This window comes from Otolemur garnettii, unplaced genomic scaffold (assembly GCF_000181295.1).
Source record: "Otolemur garnettii isolate 467f Iridium unplaced genomic scaffold, OtoGar3 scaffold00127, whole genome shotgun sequence".
Classification (NCBI taxonomy): domain Eukaryota; kingdom Metazoa; phylum Chordata; class Mammalia; order Primates; family Galagidae; genus Otolemur; species Otolemur garnettii.
Genome location: NW_003852522.1, coordinates 5148007 through 5166575, shown reverse-complemented (window position 1 = coordinate 5166575; position 18569 = coordinate 5148007). Strand labels below are relative to the sequence as shown.

Genomic DNA, 18569 nt, shown 5'->3' with positions numbered 1-18569 from the left:
AGCAACCTCCAACTCCTGGGCTCAAGCGAGTCTCCTGCCTCCACCTCCCAATTAGCTGGGACCACAGGCGCCTGCCACAACACCGGGCTATTTTTTGGTTGCAGCTGTCATTGTTGTTTTTGGCAGGCCGGGGCTGGATTCAAACCCGCCACCTTTGGTGTATGTGGCTGGTGCCTTAGCCACTTGAGCCATAGGTGCCGAGCCGGTCCTGCATGTTTGCTTTGCTCTCTGCCTTAGACTCTCATAGTTGCATGACAGCTGCCACCTCCTAAATCTTACAACAGCATTCAAAGGCTTCTTTTGAGAGTTTCCAATGGAGTGACTCAATTTTAGTGACTCCTAGGCTGTGTATCTGCTCCAAGTCACAACTTTCCAAAAGAGATAATCTAACTGGCATAGCTGGGTGTCTCGTCCAGTAGGGTGGGTTCTTATGACATAAACAGCCAGTCCTGGGGAAGATACCTGTGTGTTCTGGGATAGCTGATCTGGAAATATTTCCAATGCTACTGATTGCATAAGAGAAGCATGTATGATAAAATTCTCATCAATGATGACTCAGCACCTGTAGCTCAGTGGCTTGGATGTCAGCCACTACAGCAGAGCTGGCGGGTTCGCATCCAGCCCTGGCTTGCCAAACAACAATGACAACTAAAACAAACAAACAAACAAAAAAATAGCCAGGCATTGTGGTGGGTGCCTGTTGTCCCAGCTACTTGGGAGGCTGAGGCAAGAATTGCTTAAGCCCAAGAGTTGGAGGTTGCTGTGAGCCGTGATGCCACACCACTCTACCAAGGGCAACAAAGTGAGACTCTGTCTCAGAAATAAATAAATAAATAAATACATTCTGGCCAAGGAGACATGAGGGAAAGCCTGATGGAAGGCTTCTGGGAAAGTTCTGTCTATTGAAATCTGGCCTTTGGATGTTGCTATGATGTTTAAGATGTGGCAGCTATTTTCTGACCACAAGGAAAGTCTGAGAGCAAACACAAATTCTCAAGGACAACAATTCCCAAACATTCATATTCTCAAGACCCTTTTATATTCTTACATATTATTGAGGATCCCAAAGAGTTTCTGTTGATATAAATGATATCTATCAATAGACCTTGTCTATTGGCAGGTACCACAAACAAGAACCAAGGTAGAAATCAAGGATAAAAGTGGAGATATGGGCTGAAGCACTAGTTCACCCATGACACTTGAGCAAGATCCTCAAATTGTGATCTTTGAGTGTGTTTCACAATCACAATTATGGAGAGCCGAGGGCTGTCCTAGAATCAGGCAGACGTGTGGTTTGGGAACTGTGTAGTTCCCAGTTGCCCTGTTATTTGATGCATGGATACTGATCTTACATTCTCTGAATGATTTCCCCACAGCCACCACTGAGCTCTGTCTTTTTTTTTCTAGACAGGGTTCTTGCTCTGTCTCCTAAGCTGGAGTGTCATCATAGCTCACTGCAATCTCAAACTCCTGGGCTCAAGCGATCCTCATACCCACCTTAGCCCCCAGAGTAGCTGAGGCTACAGGTAAACACCATCATGTCTGGCTACATTCCCACCTTGGCCTTCCAAAATGCTGACCACCGCCCTAATGTAGTAAATCTTGATAGATATAATTTGCATCAGCAAAAACTCTTTGGGGTCCTTGATAATACATAAGACTATAGGGCAGCACCTGTAGCTCAGTGGGTAGGGCACTGGCCACATACACCAGGGCTGGTGGGTTCAAACCCAGCCCAGGCCAGCTAAAACAACAATGACAACTGCAAGAAAAATATAGCCAGGTTTTGTGGTGGGCGCCTACAGTCCCACCTACTTGGGAGGCTGAGGCAAGAGAATCGGTTGATCCCTAGAGTTTGAGGTTCCTGTGAGCTGTGACACCACGGCACTCTACCCAGTGCAACAGCTTGAGACAGTGTCTCCAAAAAAAAAAAAAAGAAAAGAATATAATAGGTTCTTGAGACCAACATGTTTGGGAACTGTTGTCCTTGAGAATTTGTGTTTGCTCTTAGTCTTTTTTCCTCATGTTTGCAAAAACAGCTGCCACATCTTAAACATCACAGCAATATCCAATTTTTTTTTCACTAAGCCAGATTTTAATATAAAGAACTTTCCCAGAAGCCTCTCATCAGACTTTCTCTCATGTCTCATTGGTCAGAATTCGATCACACACCTTTTTCTTTTTCTTTCTTTTTTTTGAGACAGAGCCTCAAGCTGTCCCCCTGGGTAGAGTGCCGTGGCATCACAGCTCACAGCAACCTCCAACTCCTGGGCTCAAGTGAGTCTCCTGCCTCCGCCTCCCAGGTAGCTGGGATCACAGGCGCCCGCCACAACACCCAGCTACTTTTTGGTTGCAGCCATCATTGTTGTTTGGCGGGCCGGGGCTGGATTTGAACCCGCCACTTTAGGTGTATGTGGCTGGCGCTTTAGCCACTTGAGCCACAGGCGCCAAGCCCACACACTCTTTTCTTAAGCAAATATTAGCAATGGAAATGACTCATGCCTTGGAATTAAGTCTTGCATCTGAAGGCCATGGCTTCCTGACCCTTTCTTTCTTTTTTGTTTTTGACACAGAGTCTCACTTTGTTGCCCTTGGTAGAGTGCTGTGGCATCATAGCTCACAGCAACCACAAACTCTTGGGATCAAGCCATCCTCTTGTCTCAGTCCCCCAAGTAGCTGGGACTATGGGCTATAAGCATCTGCCACAATGCCCAGCTACTTTTAGAGATGAGGTCTCGTTCTTTCTCAGGCTGGTTTCAAACTCGTGAGCTCAGGCAATCCATCTGCCTTGGCCTCCCAGAGTGCTAGGATTACGGGTATGAGCCATTGCACCCAGCCTTCTTCCTGATGCTCGAACAAAATTTGGGTTTATTTAGCAAAAAAGAAATGGGGTATGTATACTTAAGGTATACATTCAGCAGATGTAGCTGAGTCTTAAAATAATTGTGGTTTAATGAAGACAGAAATTTATTTCTCTTTTACATAACATCTCATCATAAGTTTCCAAGACTCATGTGAAAACTCTCTGGTGCCAAAGACCTAGCTCTGTCATCTCTAGGCCATTGCCTTCATCTGTAGGGTCCAAAAAGCCACCTCATCCCATCTGCACGCCACAGAAATGAGAGGAAAGGAGGGGTACAATTTAGAAGCCACACTCTACCCTTTTGCTTTTACGTATTTTTCATCAGAACTTGGTCACATGGTCATGTGTAGCTGCAAGGGAATCTGTGAAATGTAGTCTTTAGCCAAGTGGCCATATGCTCAGCTTAAAAAAATATTCTCCTAGTGTAGAAGAAAGGGGAGAATCAGGTTGACTTATATTTCCCTTCCTGGTCTGGGCCTGGGCTTTCTGTAGGATGCACGTTACAGTCACAGTTTGGCTAATGAGGAAGAAGGATGATTGTTTTCCTTTGCTGGCTGCTCTGCCAACCCCAGCCCTCTTGCAGCTCCAGAAAGTGGTACTCAAGTAGTGCCAGCATCTTTGGGCAGGGTGGGGAGGCTGGCCTCTCCACAGTCATGGATACCAAGGTCTCCCCATGCAGCAACATCAGAACCCAGACCCTCTTTTCTTCATGCTCTGGCTGACTTGATCCTTCTGAACTCATCAAAATCGCAGAGGATCAAATCCATGTGCTTATCAAAAGCCTTAAAGGTACCAGTGAATATCAGGCCATCTTGCAGGATATGTCTCATTCCTTCATCAGTGTGCTGTGGCCCCCTGCTACTCTTGTCCATAGTCATTATTTGCTGTTCCCTCAAATCTGATGTCCACAGTTAAAACTTCAGAATTCTTAGAGGAAGGCTAGATAAAGAGATGATGCAGGTTCTCCTAGAGACCATGCAAGCTGGGAAGAAGCTTCAGCCGTAGACGGAAGCTGGTTTTTGCTTGGAATCAGCTTCCTTGGTGTTCCGATACTGCTCTAACCACCTCTTGGTGTCACAGTTCCTCTGGAAATCCACCCATAGGTAGTTGCTCCTGCTGAGATCACCTCAGATGCAACTCCCGTTCTTAGCTGCTCAGTGAGGCTGCCCTGTCTGGTCCAGATTTCCACCTCTGGCCCCTGCTGTTCTGTGACCGTATAAGGTGGAAGTGGTCCCTCTGTGCAGCACAAAGTACTCAGCCTCCGCTCTCTCCTGATAACTGCCATGTTCTTGGTAGTCTTACTGATGGCGACTACTTTGATTTATTTGTTATTTACCAATCACTTATTGACACCTAGTCAACAGCTTCTTCTGCCATGAAAACAGAGCTCTGATCCTTCTCATAAAACAGTCACATGTCCTTGGGATCTGATTTCAAATCCTGGATTCTCCATAACTGGCTAGGCAATGGTGCTGGATGCATCTGACCCCTCCAATACTGAGTATTTTCTTCTATTGTATGGTTAGTCTAATACTTACTTGGATGGATCTTTTTGAGGATGAGTTAATATTTTGCCTGGAGCCTGGAACATAGTAGGTGTTGAATTATAGGGGAACAGGAAATTAATCCCCTGGTAACCATATCAATCATGGGATTCTAAACAAGTGCAGCCATATTCTGTAGACACTATTCCCCTCTTCCTCCCTGGGGAAGCTTTTCCTGGCCACCTCAACCCACAGTAATATTTTCTTTATATCAGAAAGTTCATGCTGCATAATGAATCATCCTAAAATTTAGTGGCTTGAAACTATGACACATTTTATTTTGCCTTTGGGTCTGTAATCTGAGTATGGCTTGGCATGTATAGGTTATCTCTGCATCAGTTGGGGCATTCAGCTTGAAGGGTAGGAAGAAGGTACTTGGAAGAATCAAACAGCTGGGGCTCTTTCAGAATTTCTCTCTATCTGTGTGTGATCTCCCTATGTCAGTGGTTCTCAACCTAATGCTGCAAACCTTTAATAGAGTCCAAAGGGGTCGCAACCCACAGGTTGAGAGCTGCTGCCTTATGTGATCCCTCCAGCATGGGTGCTTTAAGGGTAGCCAGTTATATTGCATGGTCTTTTTTTAAAACTTTGAGGCAGGGTCTCACTCTGTTGCCCAGTCTGGTGTGCAGTGGTGTGATCATAGTTCACTGCAGCCTCAAAATCCTGGGCTTAAGCAATCTTCCTGCCCCAGCCTCCTGAGTAGCTGAGCATACACCACCATGCCTAGCTAATTCATAAGCAATTTTCTTTTGATACCTAACAGATGCAAACAATGTAACTCAATTGTGTATATCCTAATATTAATTTGTAAAAATAATTTCGGGTTACATCAGAAAAAAAGTGGTTTTTGTTTGTTTGTTTTTGTAGAGACAGGGTCTTTATATGTTAACCAGGCTAGTCTAAAATTCCAGGGTTTATTTTCCTTCCTCAGCCTCCCAAACTGCTGTGAGCCACTGTACCTAGCCTAAAAGTCTTATTCTCTGAGATAGAGTAAGGTGGAATCCACAGTCCGTTTTATAACTTGACCTCAGAAGTCACAGAGCATTACTTCTGCTTCATGTTGTTTGTTAGAAACAAGTCAAGGGGATATTGTGTTGTCTTTTCTTGTCTATAAGGCCAAGGACCAATCATGACCTCCATACCACAGGAAGGGAAAAGAGGACTAGAGGAAAAGCCTTATTTAATGGAGCTCTTTCCCCTTAAGGACTAACCTGGAAATAGTAAATGTCATTTACATTTTTACCCATTGGCCAGACCAGGTCACATGTGCCCAGCCAAAACCTGGGAGATACTATTTCTAAAGGAAAGCAGTCACATGCAGTGAATGAATAGAATAATGGACTGAATACGTGATTTTAAATTTTTTTAGGGGCAGGGTCTTTGCCTCCCTTTATTGCCCAGGTTAGAGTGCAGTGTGATTATCATTGCTCACTGTAGCCTCCCACTCCTGGGCTCCCTGGGAGCTGTGACTACAGGCGCATGCTACCATGCCTGGCTAATATTTCTAATTTTCTAGAGACAGGAATCTACTGTGTTTCCCCAAAAATAAGACCTACCCAAAAAAATAAGCCCTAGCAGGATTTCTATGCATTTGTTAAATATAAGCCCTACCCTGCCTGATAATAAGACCTAGTGATGGGCATGGCTATGCAGATATGCCATGCATTTCGAGGCTGAGTGGTAAGGAAGACTGGAATACCTTTTACCTACCACAGCTCCTTTCTCTGGGCCGTTCACACTTGCACAGGTGTGTGTGCGGTAACTGCCGTCAGGTAACTATTGCGCACGAGTGAACGGCTAGGGGAAAGGAGTTCACGCATCACTAGCACCAGCCCCACCAACAAGGTTGGCTCCCCTGTCAGGTTCCAGAAGAAGATGACTTAACTGTATTTGAATAAATGTAGATTGTTGTATTATACTTAATAAAAATAAGGCATCCCCTGAAAATAAGCCCTAGTGTGTATTCTTGAGAAAAAAAAATATATAAGACAGTGTCTTATTTTGGGGGAAACACGGTATGTTGCCCAGGCTCTGACTCATGGTTTCAAGTGATCTTCCTGCTTCAGCCTCCCAAAGTGCTAGGATTATTGTCATGAGCCACTGTACTTGGCCAAGTAACTGAGCTACTGATGACCAGTAGACAGTCAAGGTCAGTTGAAAGGTTGACATATGAGTTGTTGCCACTTTGAAATGCACCAGGAGACTAGCTGCTGTTAACTCAGGTTTTGGACAGAGGGCAGTTCTCCTTCTGCAGCACAGTCACTCCCCCATCTGACAGGCCCTCTCCATGTCCCGCTGTGGAGCCCAGTCCTCCCTGTCTGACAGGCCCCCTCTGTCCATGTCTCCCTGTGCAGCCCAGTCCTCCCCGTCTGACAGGCCCCCTGTCCGTGTCCCCCTGTGCAGCCCGGTTCTCCCCCGTCTGACAGACCCTCTCTTCTTGTCTCCCTGTGTTACAGTTCAGCAATATCTCCTTCTTCATCTTTGGGCCGCTCATGATGTTCTTGATGCATCCCTACGCCCAGAAACGCTCTCGCTTTGTCTACGGCATCGTGACCCTCTTCATGGTCATAGGTAGGCATGTGGGGGCTGTGATGGCGGGGGCAGTGGGGGGGGGATGGTAAGCCTCTGACTTTCTGCTTTTGCGTCTGCCACTTCAGGCCTGTTCTCCATGTACTTCCACATGACGCTGAGTTTCCTGGGCCAGCTGCTAGATGAGATTGCCATCCTCTGGCTGCTGGGTGGTGGCTACAGCATATGGATGCCCCGCTGCTACTTCCCTGCCTTCCTTAGGGGGAACAGGTATTGGCTGTTTGGGCAGGGTAAAGCCCAAGTCCTCAGTTGACCCTGCTTGAGTTCACTGGGGCCTCATGGGTCCCCTCTGTAATCCTGTTGGGGCTCTTGGAATCCCTTCCCTGACCACCCTGATCCATCTGGATGTATCCTGATTTCCTTGGGCTTCCAATCACCCTCTCCTGATCTTACTCAGTTTCTTGGAATTCCTCCCTTTTCTCACCCAGACAACCTGAGACTTTCTCTAGACCCCGTCTGAGCCTCCTGGGGTAGGAGGAATGTCCCAGGGCCCAGTGCTTAAGCTTACCTGGGATCCTACCCACCCCCTTCCCCTGCCTATGCTTCCTGGAAGCATTCATCTGATTCTCCTAGGCCCCCTAAATCCACCCCACCCCAATCCCTTCTGAAACCTTCTTCTTGAGGTGAGCCTTCCAGGACATTCCACCTCACCCCAATCACCCCTGAGGTCCCTGTAATCCTTCCTTAATCCCTTGGTATATCTAAAAACCATTGTTTAACTTCTCTTAAATTCACCTGGCCCAGAGATCCTTCCTTCCAGCCCCCCGGGCTCCCCAGTTGCCTTACCTGGGAGCATCACCAACTCTCCTCATGCTCCCCAACTCTACCTGGGTCTTCTTTTCTTTTTATTTTATTTACTTATTTATTTGAGACAAGACCTCTCTTTTGTTCCAAGGCTGGAGCACAGTGGCATCATCACAGCTTACTGTAGCCTGGAACTCCTGGGCTCAGGCAATCATCCTGAGTAGCTAGGACTACAGGCATATACCTCCATGCCTGGATGATTTTTCTAAGCTTTTGTAGAGATGGAGTCCTGCTGTGTTGCTCAGGGAACCTCTGCTGAGTCCACCTGGGAAACTCAGGACCCTCTTTGGAACCTAGCTGGTTTCCCCAGAACCATTCCTGTTTCTCACCCACGTCAGCCACCAGGTCTCTGAGTGAATGCCTCTAAATCCCTCAGGATATCCCTTTCCCACATACAGCTGAGCTCCTTTCTCCTAGGACCCAGTTCATCTCCCTGGTCCTCGTCACCACCATGGTCAGCACCTTGCTATCCTTCCTGCGGCCCACAGTCAACGCCTACGCCCTTAACACCGTTGGCCTGCACATCCTCTACATCGTGTGCCAGGAGTACAAGAAGTGAGTGTGCTGCGGAGCCGGGAGCACGAGAGTGCTGCCAGCTCCCTTTCCCACATACAGCTGAGCTCCTCCAGGCATTGAGCTCTGCTCATGGGGGGACATCCCCTCCTCAAGGTCATCCACTAATGTGTGGCAGGCCAGAATTTGACCTCCATCCCTTTTTTTGTGACAAGGTCTCACTCTGTTGCTCAAGCTAGAGTGCTGTGGTATCAGCCTAACTCACAACAGCAATTTTAAACTCCTGAGTTCAAGCTATCCTCTTGCCACAGCTTCCCAACTAACTCCTTCCCCTGGGCCAGAGGGTGATAGGAGGGGAGGTAAGAAGGAATAATTGCAAGAATAACTATGATCTCTAATCACTGTTTTTGCTAGCATAAGGCAGCAGCCCCACAGGGAGGATGTTAGGGAAATACAGACTTAAAAAAAACTTTTCTCCAGTGCTTTGGTTTCCTGTGGGGATCCTTATCGGTCAACTGAACTGGAAACCATTGGCCAACCCACTGGAAATCACTGGTCAACCCACTGACAATCATTGGCCACCCCAAATGGAAAACATTTGCCACCTCAAATGGAAACCATTGTCCAGTGACTGGAAACCACTGGCCTACCCAAATGAAAAACATTGGCCAACCCACTGGAAACCATTGGCCAGCACAAATGAAAACATTGGCCTGTCCAGATAGAAAGCATTGACCATTCCAACTGGAAGCTCAAGGACAAGGGAGCCTGTGGATTTGACCCACACGTGTCACCTTGCAGGGCACAAGGCTGAGAGAAGTGGAAGGACAGGTACAGATTGGAAAATGGGAGATATGTCTCACGCATGTCTAACACAGTTAACCACACTCAGTTTATAGGAGATTCCTTCGGTTTCTCAGAGATGTCCCTTTAGACCTGGTGTTTTTTAGATCGGAATCCGAACATGGTCTTTTAGGTCTCTTATCATATAGCAGTCCCTCAGTCCTGTCCTCCTTCCCTGTCTTTATGCCTCTGATTTCTTTGCTGAAGTCCAGCAGTTTGTCATGTAGCATAATTCATGTTCTAGATTTGGCTATTTACTGCAGTGTCTTTTAACATGTTCCCTCTTTGTTTTTTTGTATTTACTGCAAATTAATCATTAGATATAGCAGATGTAGGTTTAGGTGTTTGGGGTTGTTTCGCAGGAATATTTCATGAGTGATCCAGGTCTTCCTGTTCCATCCTAGAAGAACCTGGTAGAGTGATTGTTCCATGTGGAGTGTTGTTGAAGGGGACGAGTTGGTTTCCATGGTGCCACCAGGTTCCTTCTTATAAAGTTTTCTGTCAATCTTTCACCTAATGGTTTCAGCAGCCATAGATGCTGCCTCAATCCATTTTCTTATCATGGGTTGCAAAAGGGTGATTTGCAGATTCTATTATTCCTTCTGGAGCTGTCCCATCAAGAAGGACTTTTTATCCACATTGAAATACAGTTGAACAAGAAAGGCAGGATAGATGACTAATTCTTTCCCTTTATTTACCAATTTCCAGAGTTCTGAGTTGGTGCCTTAGCAATCTCTGGTAGGGACCAACAAAGCAGATTTTATTTTTTATTTATTTTTATTTATTTTTTAAAGACAGAGTCTCACTTTGTCACCCTCAGTAGAGCGCTGTGGCATCGCAGCTCACAGCAACCTCCAACTCCTGAGCTTAGGCAATGTTCTTGCCTCAGACTTCCGAGTAGCTGGGACTACAGGCACCTGCCACAATGCCTGGCTATTTTTGTTGTTGTTGTTGTTGCAGTTTGGCCAGGGCCGGGTTTGAACCCACCACCCTCAGTATATGGGGCCAGTGCCCTACTCATTGAGCCACAGGCACCACCCAACAAAGCAGATTTTTTAAAAAGTCTCATTGAGCTCGCTTTGGCAGCACATACACTAAAATTGGAACGATACAGAGAAGATTAGCCTGGCCCCTGTACAAGGATGACATGTGAATTCATGAAGCGCTCCATATTTAAATAAAAATAAAAAGGTATCATTATGAACTCATGGATTTTTATAGCTCCAAAGTATTTCAGTTTATTACAGTCATTATTCTGTTTTACAGACTTTTCATTTTGAAATAGTAACAGAGTTACAGCAAGTTGCAAAGATAGCAGAGTCCCATGCATCCTTCTCTCAGCTTCCTCCAAAGGTAACATCTTGGGTGGTGCCTGTGGCTCCAGGAGTAGGGCACTGGCCCCATACATCAGAGGTGGTGGGTTCAAACCCAACCCTGGCCAAAAACTGCAAACAAACAAACAAACAAACAAACAAAAAAACCCCACAAAGGTAACATCTTATGTAAACATGGCACAACTTCAAAAGGAGGGCATTGGCCAGGCATGGGGGCTCATAGCTGTAATCCCAGCACTCTGGGAGGCTGAGGTGGGTGAATTGCTTGAGCTCATGAGTTTGATACCAACCCGAGCAAGTACAAGACTCTCTCTAAAAAATAGCCAGGCATGGACGGCGCCTGTGGCTCAGTGAGCAGCACGCCAGCTCCATATACCAAGGGTGGTGGGTTTGAATCCAACCCCAGCCAAACTGCAACAAAAAAATAGCCGGGCATTGTGGCAGGCACCTGTGGTCCCTGCTACTTGGGAGGCTGAGGCTAAGAGAATTGCCTAGGCTCGGGAGTTGGAGGTTGCTGTGAGCTGTGATGCCACTGCACTCTCCTGAGGGGGACAAAGTGAAACTGTCTCTAAAAATAAAATAGCCAGGCATTGTCATGGGCCTGCAGTTCCACTTACATGGGGGGCTGAGGAAAGAACATCACTTGAGCCCAAGTGTTTGAAGTTGCTGTGAGTTATGATACCACAACGCTTTACTGGGGGCAAGAAAGTGTGACTCAGTCTCAAAAAAAGAAGAAGACATTGATGTTGGTACAGTATTTACAGTATTGTCAACTAGACTACAGACTTTATTCAGATCTTACCAGTTTTTATTCATTATGCATTTTGATGTTTAAACTGTCCCTATGGGCAGAGCCTGTGCTTTTAACTACAAAGAAGTTGCCATCTCAGATATGGCTTTTTCTCACAGGACACTAAAGTTAGCTCTGTTGTAAGGGGAAACACAGATTCTGATCTGAGTTGTCCCAACATTTTGTGTCCAGGGAATATAGCCCCTGGCTCACACACTCACACAGAGATATACACATCTCATAGACACAGACATAAATTTTCATGCCTGATTCACAGGTGCACACACACCTATATCCCTAAACATATAAGCACAGAAATATTTGTTGGTTAAGAATATTTTTATTCAAACAAACTTGGTTTAAATCTTGGCTCTGCCAACTTACTAGCTGTATAACCCTGGTGTTGGGGCAGGGCGTAGGGTCACTGTTAGTGCTTCATCTCCAAGATTGTTGTGAGGAGAGAATTAATATCTGAATGATATTTATTTAGTTAACTATTTTTGAGACAGGGTCTTGATCTGTCACCTGGCTAGAGTGCAGTGGTATCATTGAAACCTTAAACTCTGGGGCTCAACCGATCCTCTTACCTTAGCCTCCTGAGTAGCTGGGACTACAGGTGCCCAGCACAGCGCCTGGCTAATTTTTTTCTATTTTTTGTAGGGATGGGGTCTTGCTTTTGCTCAGGCTGGTCTCCAACTCCTGAGCTCAAGCAACTTTCCCGTCTTGGCCTTCCAGAGTGCTGGGATTATGGCCTATTTTTGTTGCTGTTGTTCACCTTCATTATAAATAATATTTTTTGCTTTGTATTCTTTTATTTTGCTTTTTGTATTTTATTTTTACCCCATTTTTTTCTTCATACATATTCATGGGGTACAAGTGCAGTCTGGGTTCATGGTAAGCTGCATCGTGGTGAAATCGGGGCCTCCTGTTCACAGATCATTGCAGAACGCACTCCCCTCCCCCCCCTTAGGGACTTTTAGAAGTTCACAGCTGGCATCCTATAAATGCTCAGCAAATGTCAGCTCTAATCAGGGATCAGCCCCCATTGCTCCCATTGCTGAGTGCTCCTTTCTTTCTCCCAGCCTCCAAGCCTCATCTCAGAAGGGGAAGTTTCCTATCAGTCCTGCAGGTGCTGCTCTCTGAGTCAGGTCCTAGGTCGCATTCCTCCCTCTCTAGGACCAAAGATAAGGAGCTTCGGCATCTGATCGAGGTATCTGTGGTTCTGTGGGCTGTCGCCCTGGCCAGCTGGATCAGTGACCGTCTGCTCTGCAGTTTCTGGCAGCGGATTCACTTCTTCTATCTTCACAGCATCTGGTAAGCACCTGCCTGGGGGCCTCAGGGCAGGAGCCTGGAGTATGAGGGTCGGAGGCAGAGCGGGGAGACCCAGATACTGGGACTTGGCAGTAGGGGAGAAGGTTTCAGTCCAGGGCCAGACCAAGAAGATCCCTTTGGATGATCAGGCTCCATAAGGAGTAAGGAGCAGGGTGAGGCTGGAGACACCTGTGCCCTTCCTGCCCTTCCCACGCCACGGGCATGTGCCCTTTCTGCCTTTCTGTGGCCCACAGGCACGTGCTCATCAGCATCACCTTCCCTTATGGCATGGTTACCTTGGCCCTGTTGGACGCCAGCTATGAGATGCCGGGCGAAACCCTCAAAGTTCGCTACTGGCCCCGGGACACTTGGCCTGTGGGGCTGCCGTACATAGAAGTCCAGAATGGCAACAAGAACTGCTGAAGCCGGCCAGCCTCGTGACTGTCCGACTGCCTGTGTCTTGAGGGAAGGTGGCCTGGACCAGGACTGGAGTATGTGGCTCCACCTCCGTTCTCCCTTCCCTGCCCTCCTGTCTCAAGTCAGGGGGTGGATGTCATGACATCTCTGATAACCGTGGGGGACTGCCTCACACATCTCCCCTCCATGACCTGCTCCCGTCTTTTTTTATTCCCTCGTCTATGTCCACACCTTCCCCATGACTATTGTCATACAACCTGGTGGAGCCAGATTATCAGGTGCTAGGATGACTGGGTGATGTGGCCTCACCAAGCTGGAGCTTGTCTTCTGAGCGTCTGATAAATATTGTTGGTCACTAGCAGACTCCCTGGATCTGTCTTCAGCCATAGCAATGTCTTGGTACTTAGGGGACATTCCAGAGAACAGACATGACATCCAGACACCTCATTCTACACATACACACGTGTGTGGAGACCTCACAGACCCTCTTATGCTCCCATGGACTTGTGGGGTCTTCAGGTTTACAGCTGAAGAAAACAGGCAGGCCCAGTCTGGGCAATTGGATGCTTTGGAGTCATGAGAACATCTAGGAGGCATGAGGGTGGTCAGCACAGCTTCTCAAAGCAGTGAGGGTTGGTGGGGAAAGGATGGACATCTAGGAGGTGTAAGGTTGGTCAGGGTCTCAAAGCAGTAGGGGATGGTGGGGGAACGGATGGTTTTTATGGTGGTTAAGAACACAGGGCTTGGAGAGAGGCAGAGGTAAGTTTGAATCCCTGCTCCACCATTTCCTAGTTGTGTAATCTTGGGGAATTGGTTTTTCCTGCCTCCAAAGCTCAAGCATCTTTTGTGCAAAATAGAAATATTTCTTCCTTCTTGGCATTCCCTCTGTGTGGATAAAACAAGCTAATGTATTTCAGGTACTTAGCATAGAGTCCACCTGTCCACCCTTTAATTATCCACTGAATAATTTATCCATCCATCCATCTTTTAATTCATCCACTGATTAATTTATGCATCTACCCATCCATCCATTCACTTATCCATCTATTGAACTTTCCATTGAGTCAGTTACCCACCTATCCTTTAATTCTCCCATCCACTAATTTATCCATCGATTCTTTATTTCACCTTTTGCCTATCTTTTTATCCATGTATTCATTCATTAATGTATCCATCGATCCATTGAACTATCTATCCATTTATTATCCACTTATCCATCCTTCTACATTTAGCCATTCATTTGTCTATTCATCTATCCATCCCAATCATTCAGTCATCCTTCACATTCATCTATTTTTACCCACACATCCATCCATCCCGCCAACAAGGGGATATATTGAGTTTCTACTGTATTTCAGACTTTGCACTCTGTGGAGATAAGACAACAAAGACATTCAAAGTCCCTGCTCTGGTGAAGGAGACAGGTATCAAATGAATAAAATGATACATGAACAGAGTACTTCTAGACACTGATGAACACCATTAAGAAAAGATAAAAGGTGGTGGTGTTCTAAAGAATGGGTATTTGGTGAGGGACAGTGCACTTTTCAGACGAGCCCTCAATGATGAGGAAAACCAGCCATATCAGCAGCAGGGCAAGACCATTCTGGGTAGAAGGAACGGGAGGTGTGAAACCCTTGAGATGGGAATAAGCTTGCAAGGTGGAGTGACAAAAAGAACTATAGCCAGAGCTTAGTCAGTGATGGGGAAGGCATAGTAAGATGTTCTCTACCTGGGGAGCCCAGATTAGTTGTAATGTCCATGGATCACTTGACGTTGTCTGCAAAAGATGGGTGTCCGAGCATATTATCATGTAGGCCCACTTCAGATAGATTAAGAATATTCTCATTTTATTGATGTGGCTCAGGGGTGCAAGTGACTTGCCCAAGGCCACACAGCCTGGATGTGAACCCAGATCTGTCCTTCCCTGAAAGGTCTTTGTACCACAGTGAGGCAGCAGTACAAGTAAACATGAATCCTGTTCCCCAGCTTCTGGGTTCTTCTGACTTTCTTGTTCTACAGATCAGAAGTTCTTCACCTGTGGCCCCAGAATGAATTGTAATGGAGGAAGAAGGGGTAGTTTCTCTAAACTTGAGAAATTATCTGCAAAATGTTAGGTGTCTTGGTGTATTTTGGGGGAGAGGAGCTAGGCTTCCAAGAGATTCCCTGAAGGGGTGTTAGATGCCCTAAAAGTTAAGAACCTCAATTCACGATCTTCTGGGGGAGAATGGGAGTTAGATACAGAAGCATTTGACTCTAGACTTCTTTCCCTCCTTTGTTGGCTTATGTAGCTAGATCTAGAAAATCACTTTCTGTCTGTAAACACAGGGCACAATCTGTCCCTAGCATCTGTCCTCTGACCCTTACTGACCCATCCTCATAGCCTCTTCTTGGGGCATGTATGCAGCAGGTAAGCAGGAGGCCTGCGTGCTTGTCCAGTCTGTAATTCTATCTGCATGACCTTGGCAGGTCCTAGTACCCAGCAGGGAAGATTCTTGGTGACAGTACCTCACCTCCAGGCCAAGTACTCTGGTTAATGCCTGTAGTCCTAGCACTTTGGGAGGTGAAGGTGGGAGGATCACTTGACATCAGAGTTTGAGACTAGGCTGAGCAAGAGTGAGACCCTGTCTCTAAAAACATAAAAAAGTTATCTGGATATGGTAGTGCACACCTATAGTTCCAGCTACGAAGGAGGCTGAGGCAGGAGGATGGCTTGAACTGAGGAGTTCAAGTCTGCAGTGAGCTGTGATTGTGCCTTTCATTCCAGCCTGGACAATAGAGCAAGACCCTATCTCCAAAAACAAACAAATAAACAAATAAATTATCCACAAAACAAAAAAATTTGTGAACCAAAACCCACACATTCTTTTGAAGGTAAGGCTCAGGTTGCAGATCTGGCTATATCCAGGCTTCAGATGATCTTGCCAGTGCCAGGCTCTCAGTCCTTTTGGTCTGCCTCATGGATGGGAAGGGGCCACCAGCAATGCTAGGCTTGCATGCTCCAAGCTGAAAAGTAAACTTAAAAGCTCCACGTGCAACATGAAAAGGCTCTCAATGTCATTAGTCATTATGGAAATGAAAATCAAAACTGCAGTAAGAGACCACTTCTCAGCCCCTAGGTTGGCCATAATCAAGAAAAACAAAGCAATCAAAAAACCCCTAACACCTATGGAAAATAGGTGTTGCAGAGAATGCAAAGTAATTATAACCTTCATACATTGCTACGAGGGATGTCAAACGGTGTAACTAAGGAAAACAATTTGGTAGTTGACTGTAAGTTCTATTCATCTGTTGATGAATGGATTGACAGAATGTGGGGTAGGCGCCAATGGCATATGATTCAGTGACAAAAAGGAAGGAGGCTCTGACACAGGTTGCAATATGGATGGACTTTGAGGACATTGTGCTCAGTGAGACAAGCCAGCCACAGACGGACACACAGTGTGACTCTGTTTATATGAAATGTCCAGAACAGGCCGAGGCACAAAGACAAGGAGTGAATTCAGTGTAGCCAGCTCAGCGCTCATAGCTCAGTGGTTAGGGCGCCGGCCACATACACCGAGGCTGGCGGGTTTGAACTCGGTCTGGGCCTGCTAAACAACAATGGCAACTGCAACAACAACAAAAAATAGCAATGATAACCACAACCAAAAAGTAGCCAGACGTCGTGGCAGGCACCTGTAGTCCCAGCTACTTGGGAGGCTGAGGCAAGAGAATCGCTTAAGCCCAGGAGTTGGAGGTTGCTGTGAGCTGTGATGCCATAGCACTCTACCAAGAGTGACATAGTGAGACTCTGTCTTGAAACAAACAAACAAACAAAAAATTCAGGGTAGCCAGAGGCTGAGGGGAGGAGGAGTGGGAAACGACTCTTAATGAGGACTTGACTTCTTCCTGGGATAATGAAAATGTCTTGAAACTAGTTAGAGGTGATGGTTGTACAATGTGGTGAATATTCTAAATGCCACTGAATTGTACTCTTTAATGTGGGTAATGGCTAATCTTATGTGAAATGAATTTTACTTCAATTAAAAAATAGAGGTCAGACACGGTCTCTTATGCCTGTAATCCCAGCACTCTGGGAGACTGAGGTGGGTGGATTGCTTGAGCTCAGAAGTTCAATACCAGCCTGAGCCCAAGTGAGACTCTGTCTCTAAAAATAGCCAGGTGTTATGGTGGGTGTCTGTAGTCCCAGCTACTTGGGAGACTGAGATAAGAGGATGGTTTGAACCCAAGAGTTTGAGGTTGCTGTGAGCTATGATGCATGGCACTGTAGCCTGGGGCAGCAACAGAGTGAGAACCTGTCACACACACACACAGAGAAAGAAAAAAGAAAAGAAAAGAAAAACTGAAAAGCTCCCAGGGTCAATTACTGGATGAGGTTAGGTCATGGGCCTATCTCCATCTTTAAACCAATCCCAGTAGCCAGAGGGATGCAGCCCTTTGATTGGCCAGACCCAGTCAAGTCATCTGGGCCAGGGAAGGGGGCCATGAGAGGTTCACCATCCCCCACTATGTTGATTGAAAGGAAGAAAGGGCAAGTGAGGACTGAGGTCTTCCCTCAAACCTGAACCCTGTCAGGCATTGGCACTGCCCCAGGAGGCGTCTGCCATTTAAAATTTTTCCAGAGGCACCTTAAATTGGCCTGGGGCTGGGGGGAGCCCTCAAATCAGGGATGATTACCAAAAAAAAAAAAAAGAGGGAACGAGGCTAAGAGAGGGAAAATGGTAAACGTCTAGTGTATTGCCTTTTGGGAGGAAATGCCTTGTTTTTACATATTTTGGGTCTGTTCCCAAATCGTTCATGGATCCCTGTAAGAGTCCAATGTCCAGTATGATGTTCACAGCTTTCTCCAAATTGGAGTTAACCTGGGGTAGGCTGACCCCTGCGTTCTGCTCCGCTCCAGCCAGGTGACATCTAATGTTGCTGTGAGTAGCCTTGTGGCTGGCAGCAGGCTAGACCATCTACCAGGTGAAATGTAGGAGACTACTAATATGAAGGTCTCCCCTCAGGTACAATGTACATTATTCAGGGATGGTTACACTAAAAGCCACCACTTCATCACTACCAACTACATTCATGCACTTGTATCCTCTAAATCTATTTTTAAAAACCTAAATTTAGCCCACAAATTTTAGCCCAAATTTTTCTCAAATTTGATTTGAGAAAAACTCAAATCAATTCAAGGTGGGGGATGAGGAATGAGGGAGCGGGGAGAGGGGAGGAGGAGGGTGGTGTGTTCTCACTTAAGGGGCACAATGTTAAGGTGTATAGCATACCTCTTGGGGGCGAGACACAATTATAAGAGGGACTCTAAGTAACAAATACAAACATTATGACCTAATTATTCATACACTCAAATTAACCTGATACAATAATAAAAAAAAATTACTAAAAAAAAAAACCCCAATAAAATTTAACACATTAAAAAAAGGTCTTTCCCAGGTGCAAACAAACTGAACCAGTAGAGGGCGGTAGAGACTTTACAGAGAGGTAGTTTTCAGATCACAAATGCCCCAAATGTGTGATGCCTGTAGCTCAATGGGTAGGTCGCTGGCCACATA

The 18569-nt window shown here is 46.2% G+C and overlaps 1 protein-coding gene and 1 non-coding gene across 2 annotated transcripts in view; both read left to right on the top strand.

The window, feature by feature from the left end:
* Positions 1–13014, top strand: part of ACER1 (alkaline ceramidase 1) — a 26571-nt gene extending 13557 nt beyond the window's left edge. The window contains exons 2-6 of the mRNA XM_003797987.1: positions 6864–6978; positions 7065–7206; positions 8218–8355; positions 12457–12594; positions 12846–13014. Coding sequence (XP_003798035.1) covers positions 6864–6978; positions 7065–7206; positions 8218–8355; positions 12457–12594; positions 12846–13014 — 702 coding nt within the window. The remainder of the gene's footprint in view (positions 1–6863; positions 6979–7064; positions 7207–8217; positions 8356–12456; positions 12595–12845) is intronic.
* Positions 10227–10333, top strand: LOC111727855. The gene has a single exon (XR_002775304.1). It is a non-coding gene; the product is annotated as a U6 spliceosomal RNA (small nuclear RNA).
* Positions 13015–18569: the final 5555 nt, after the last annotated feature.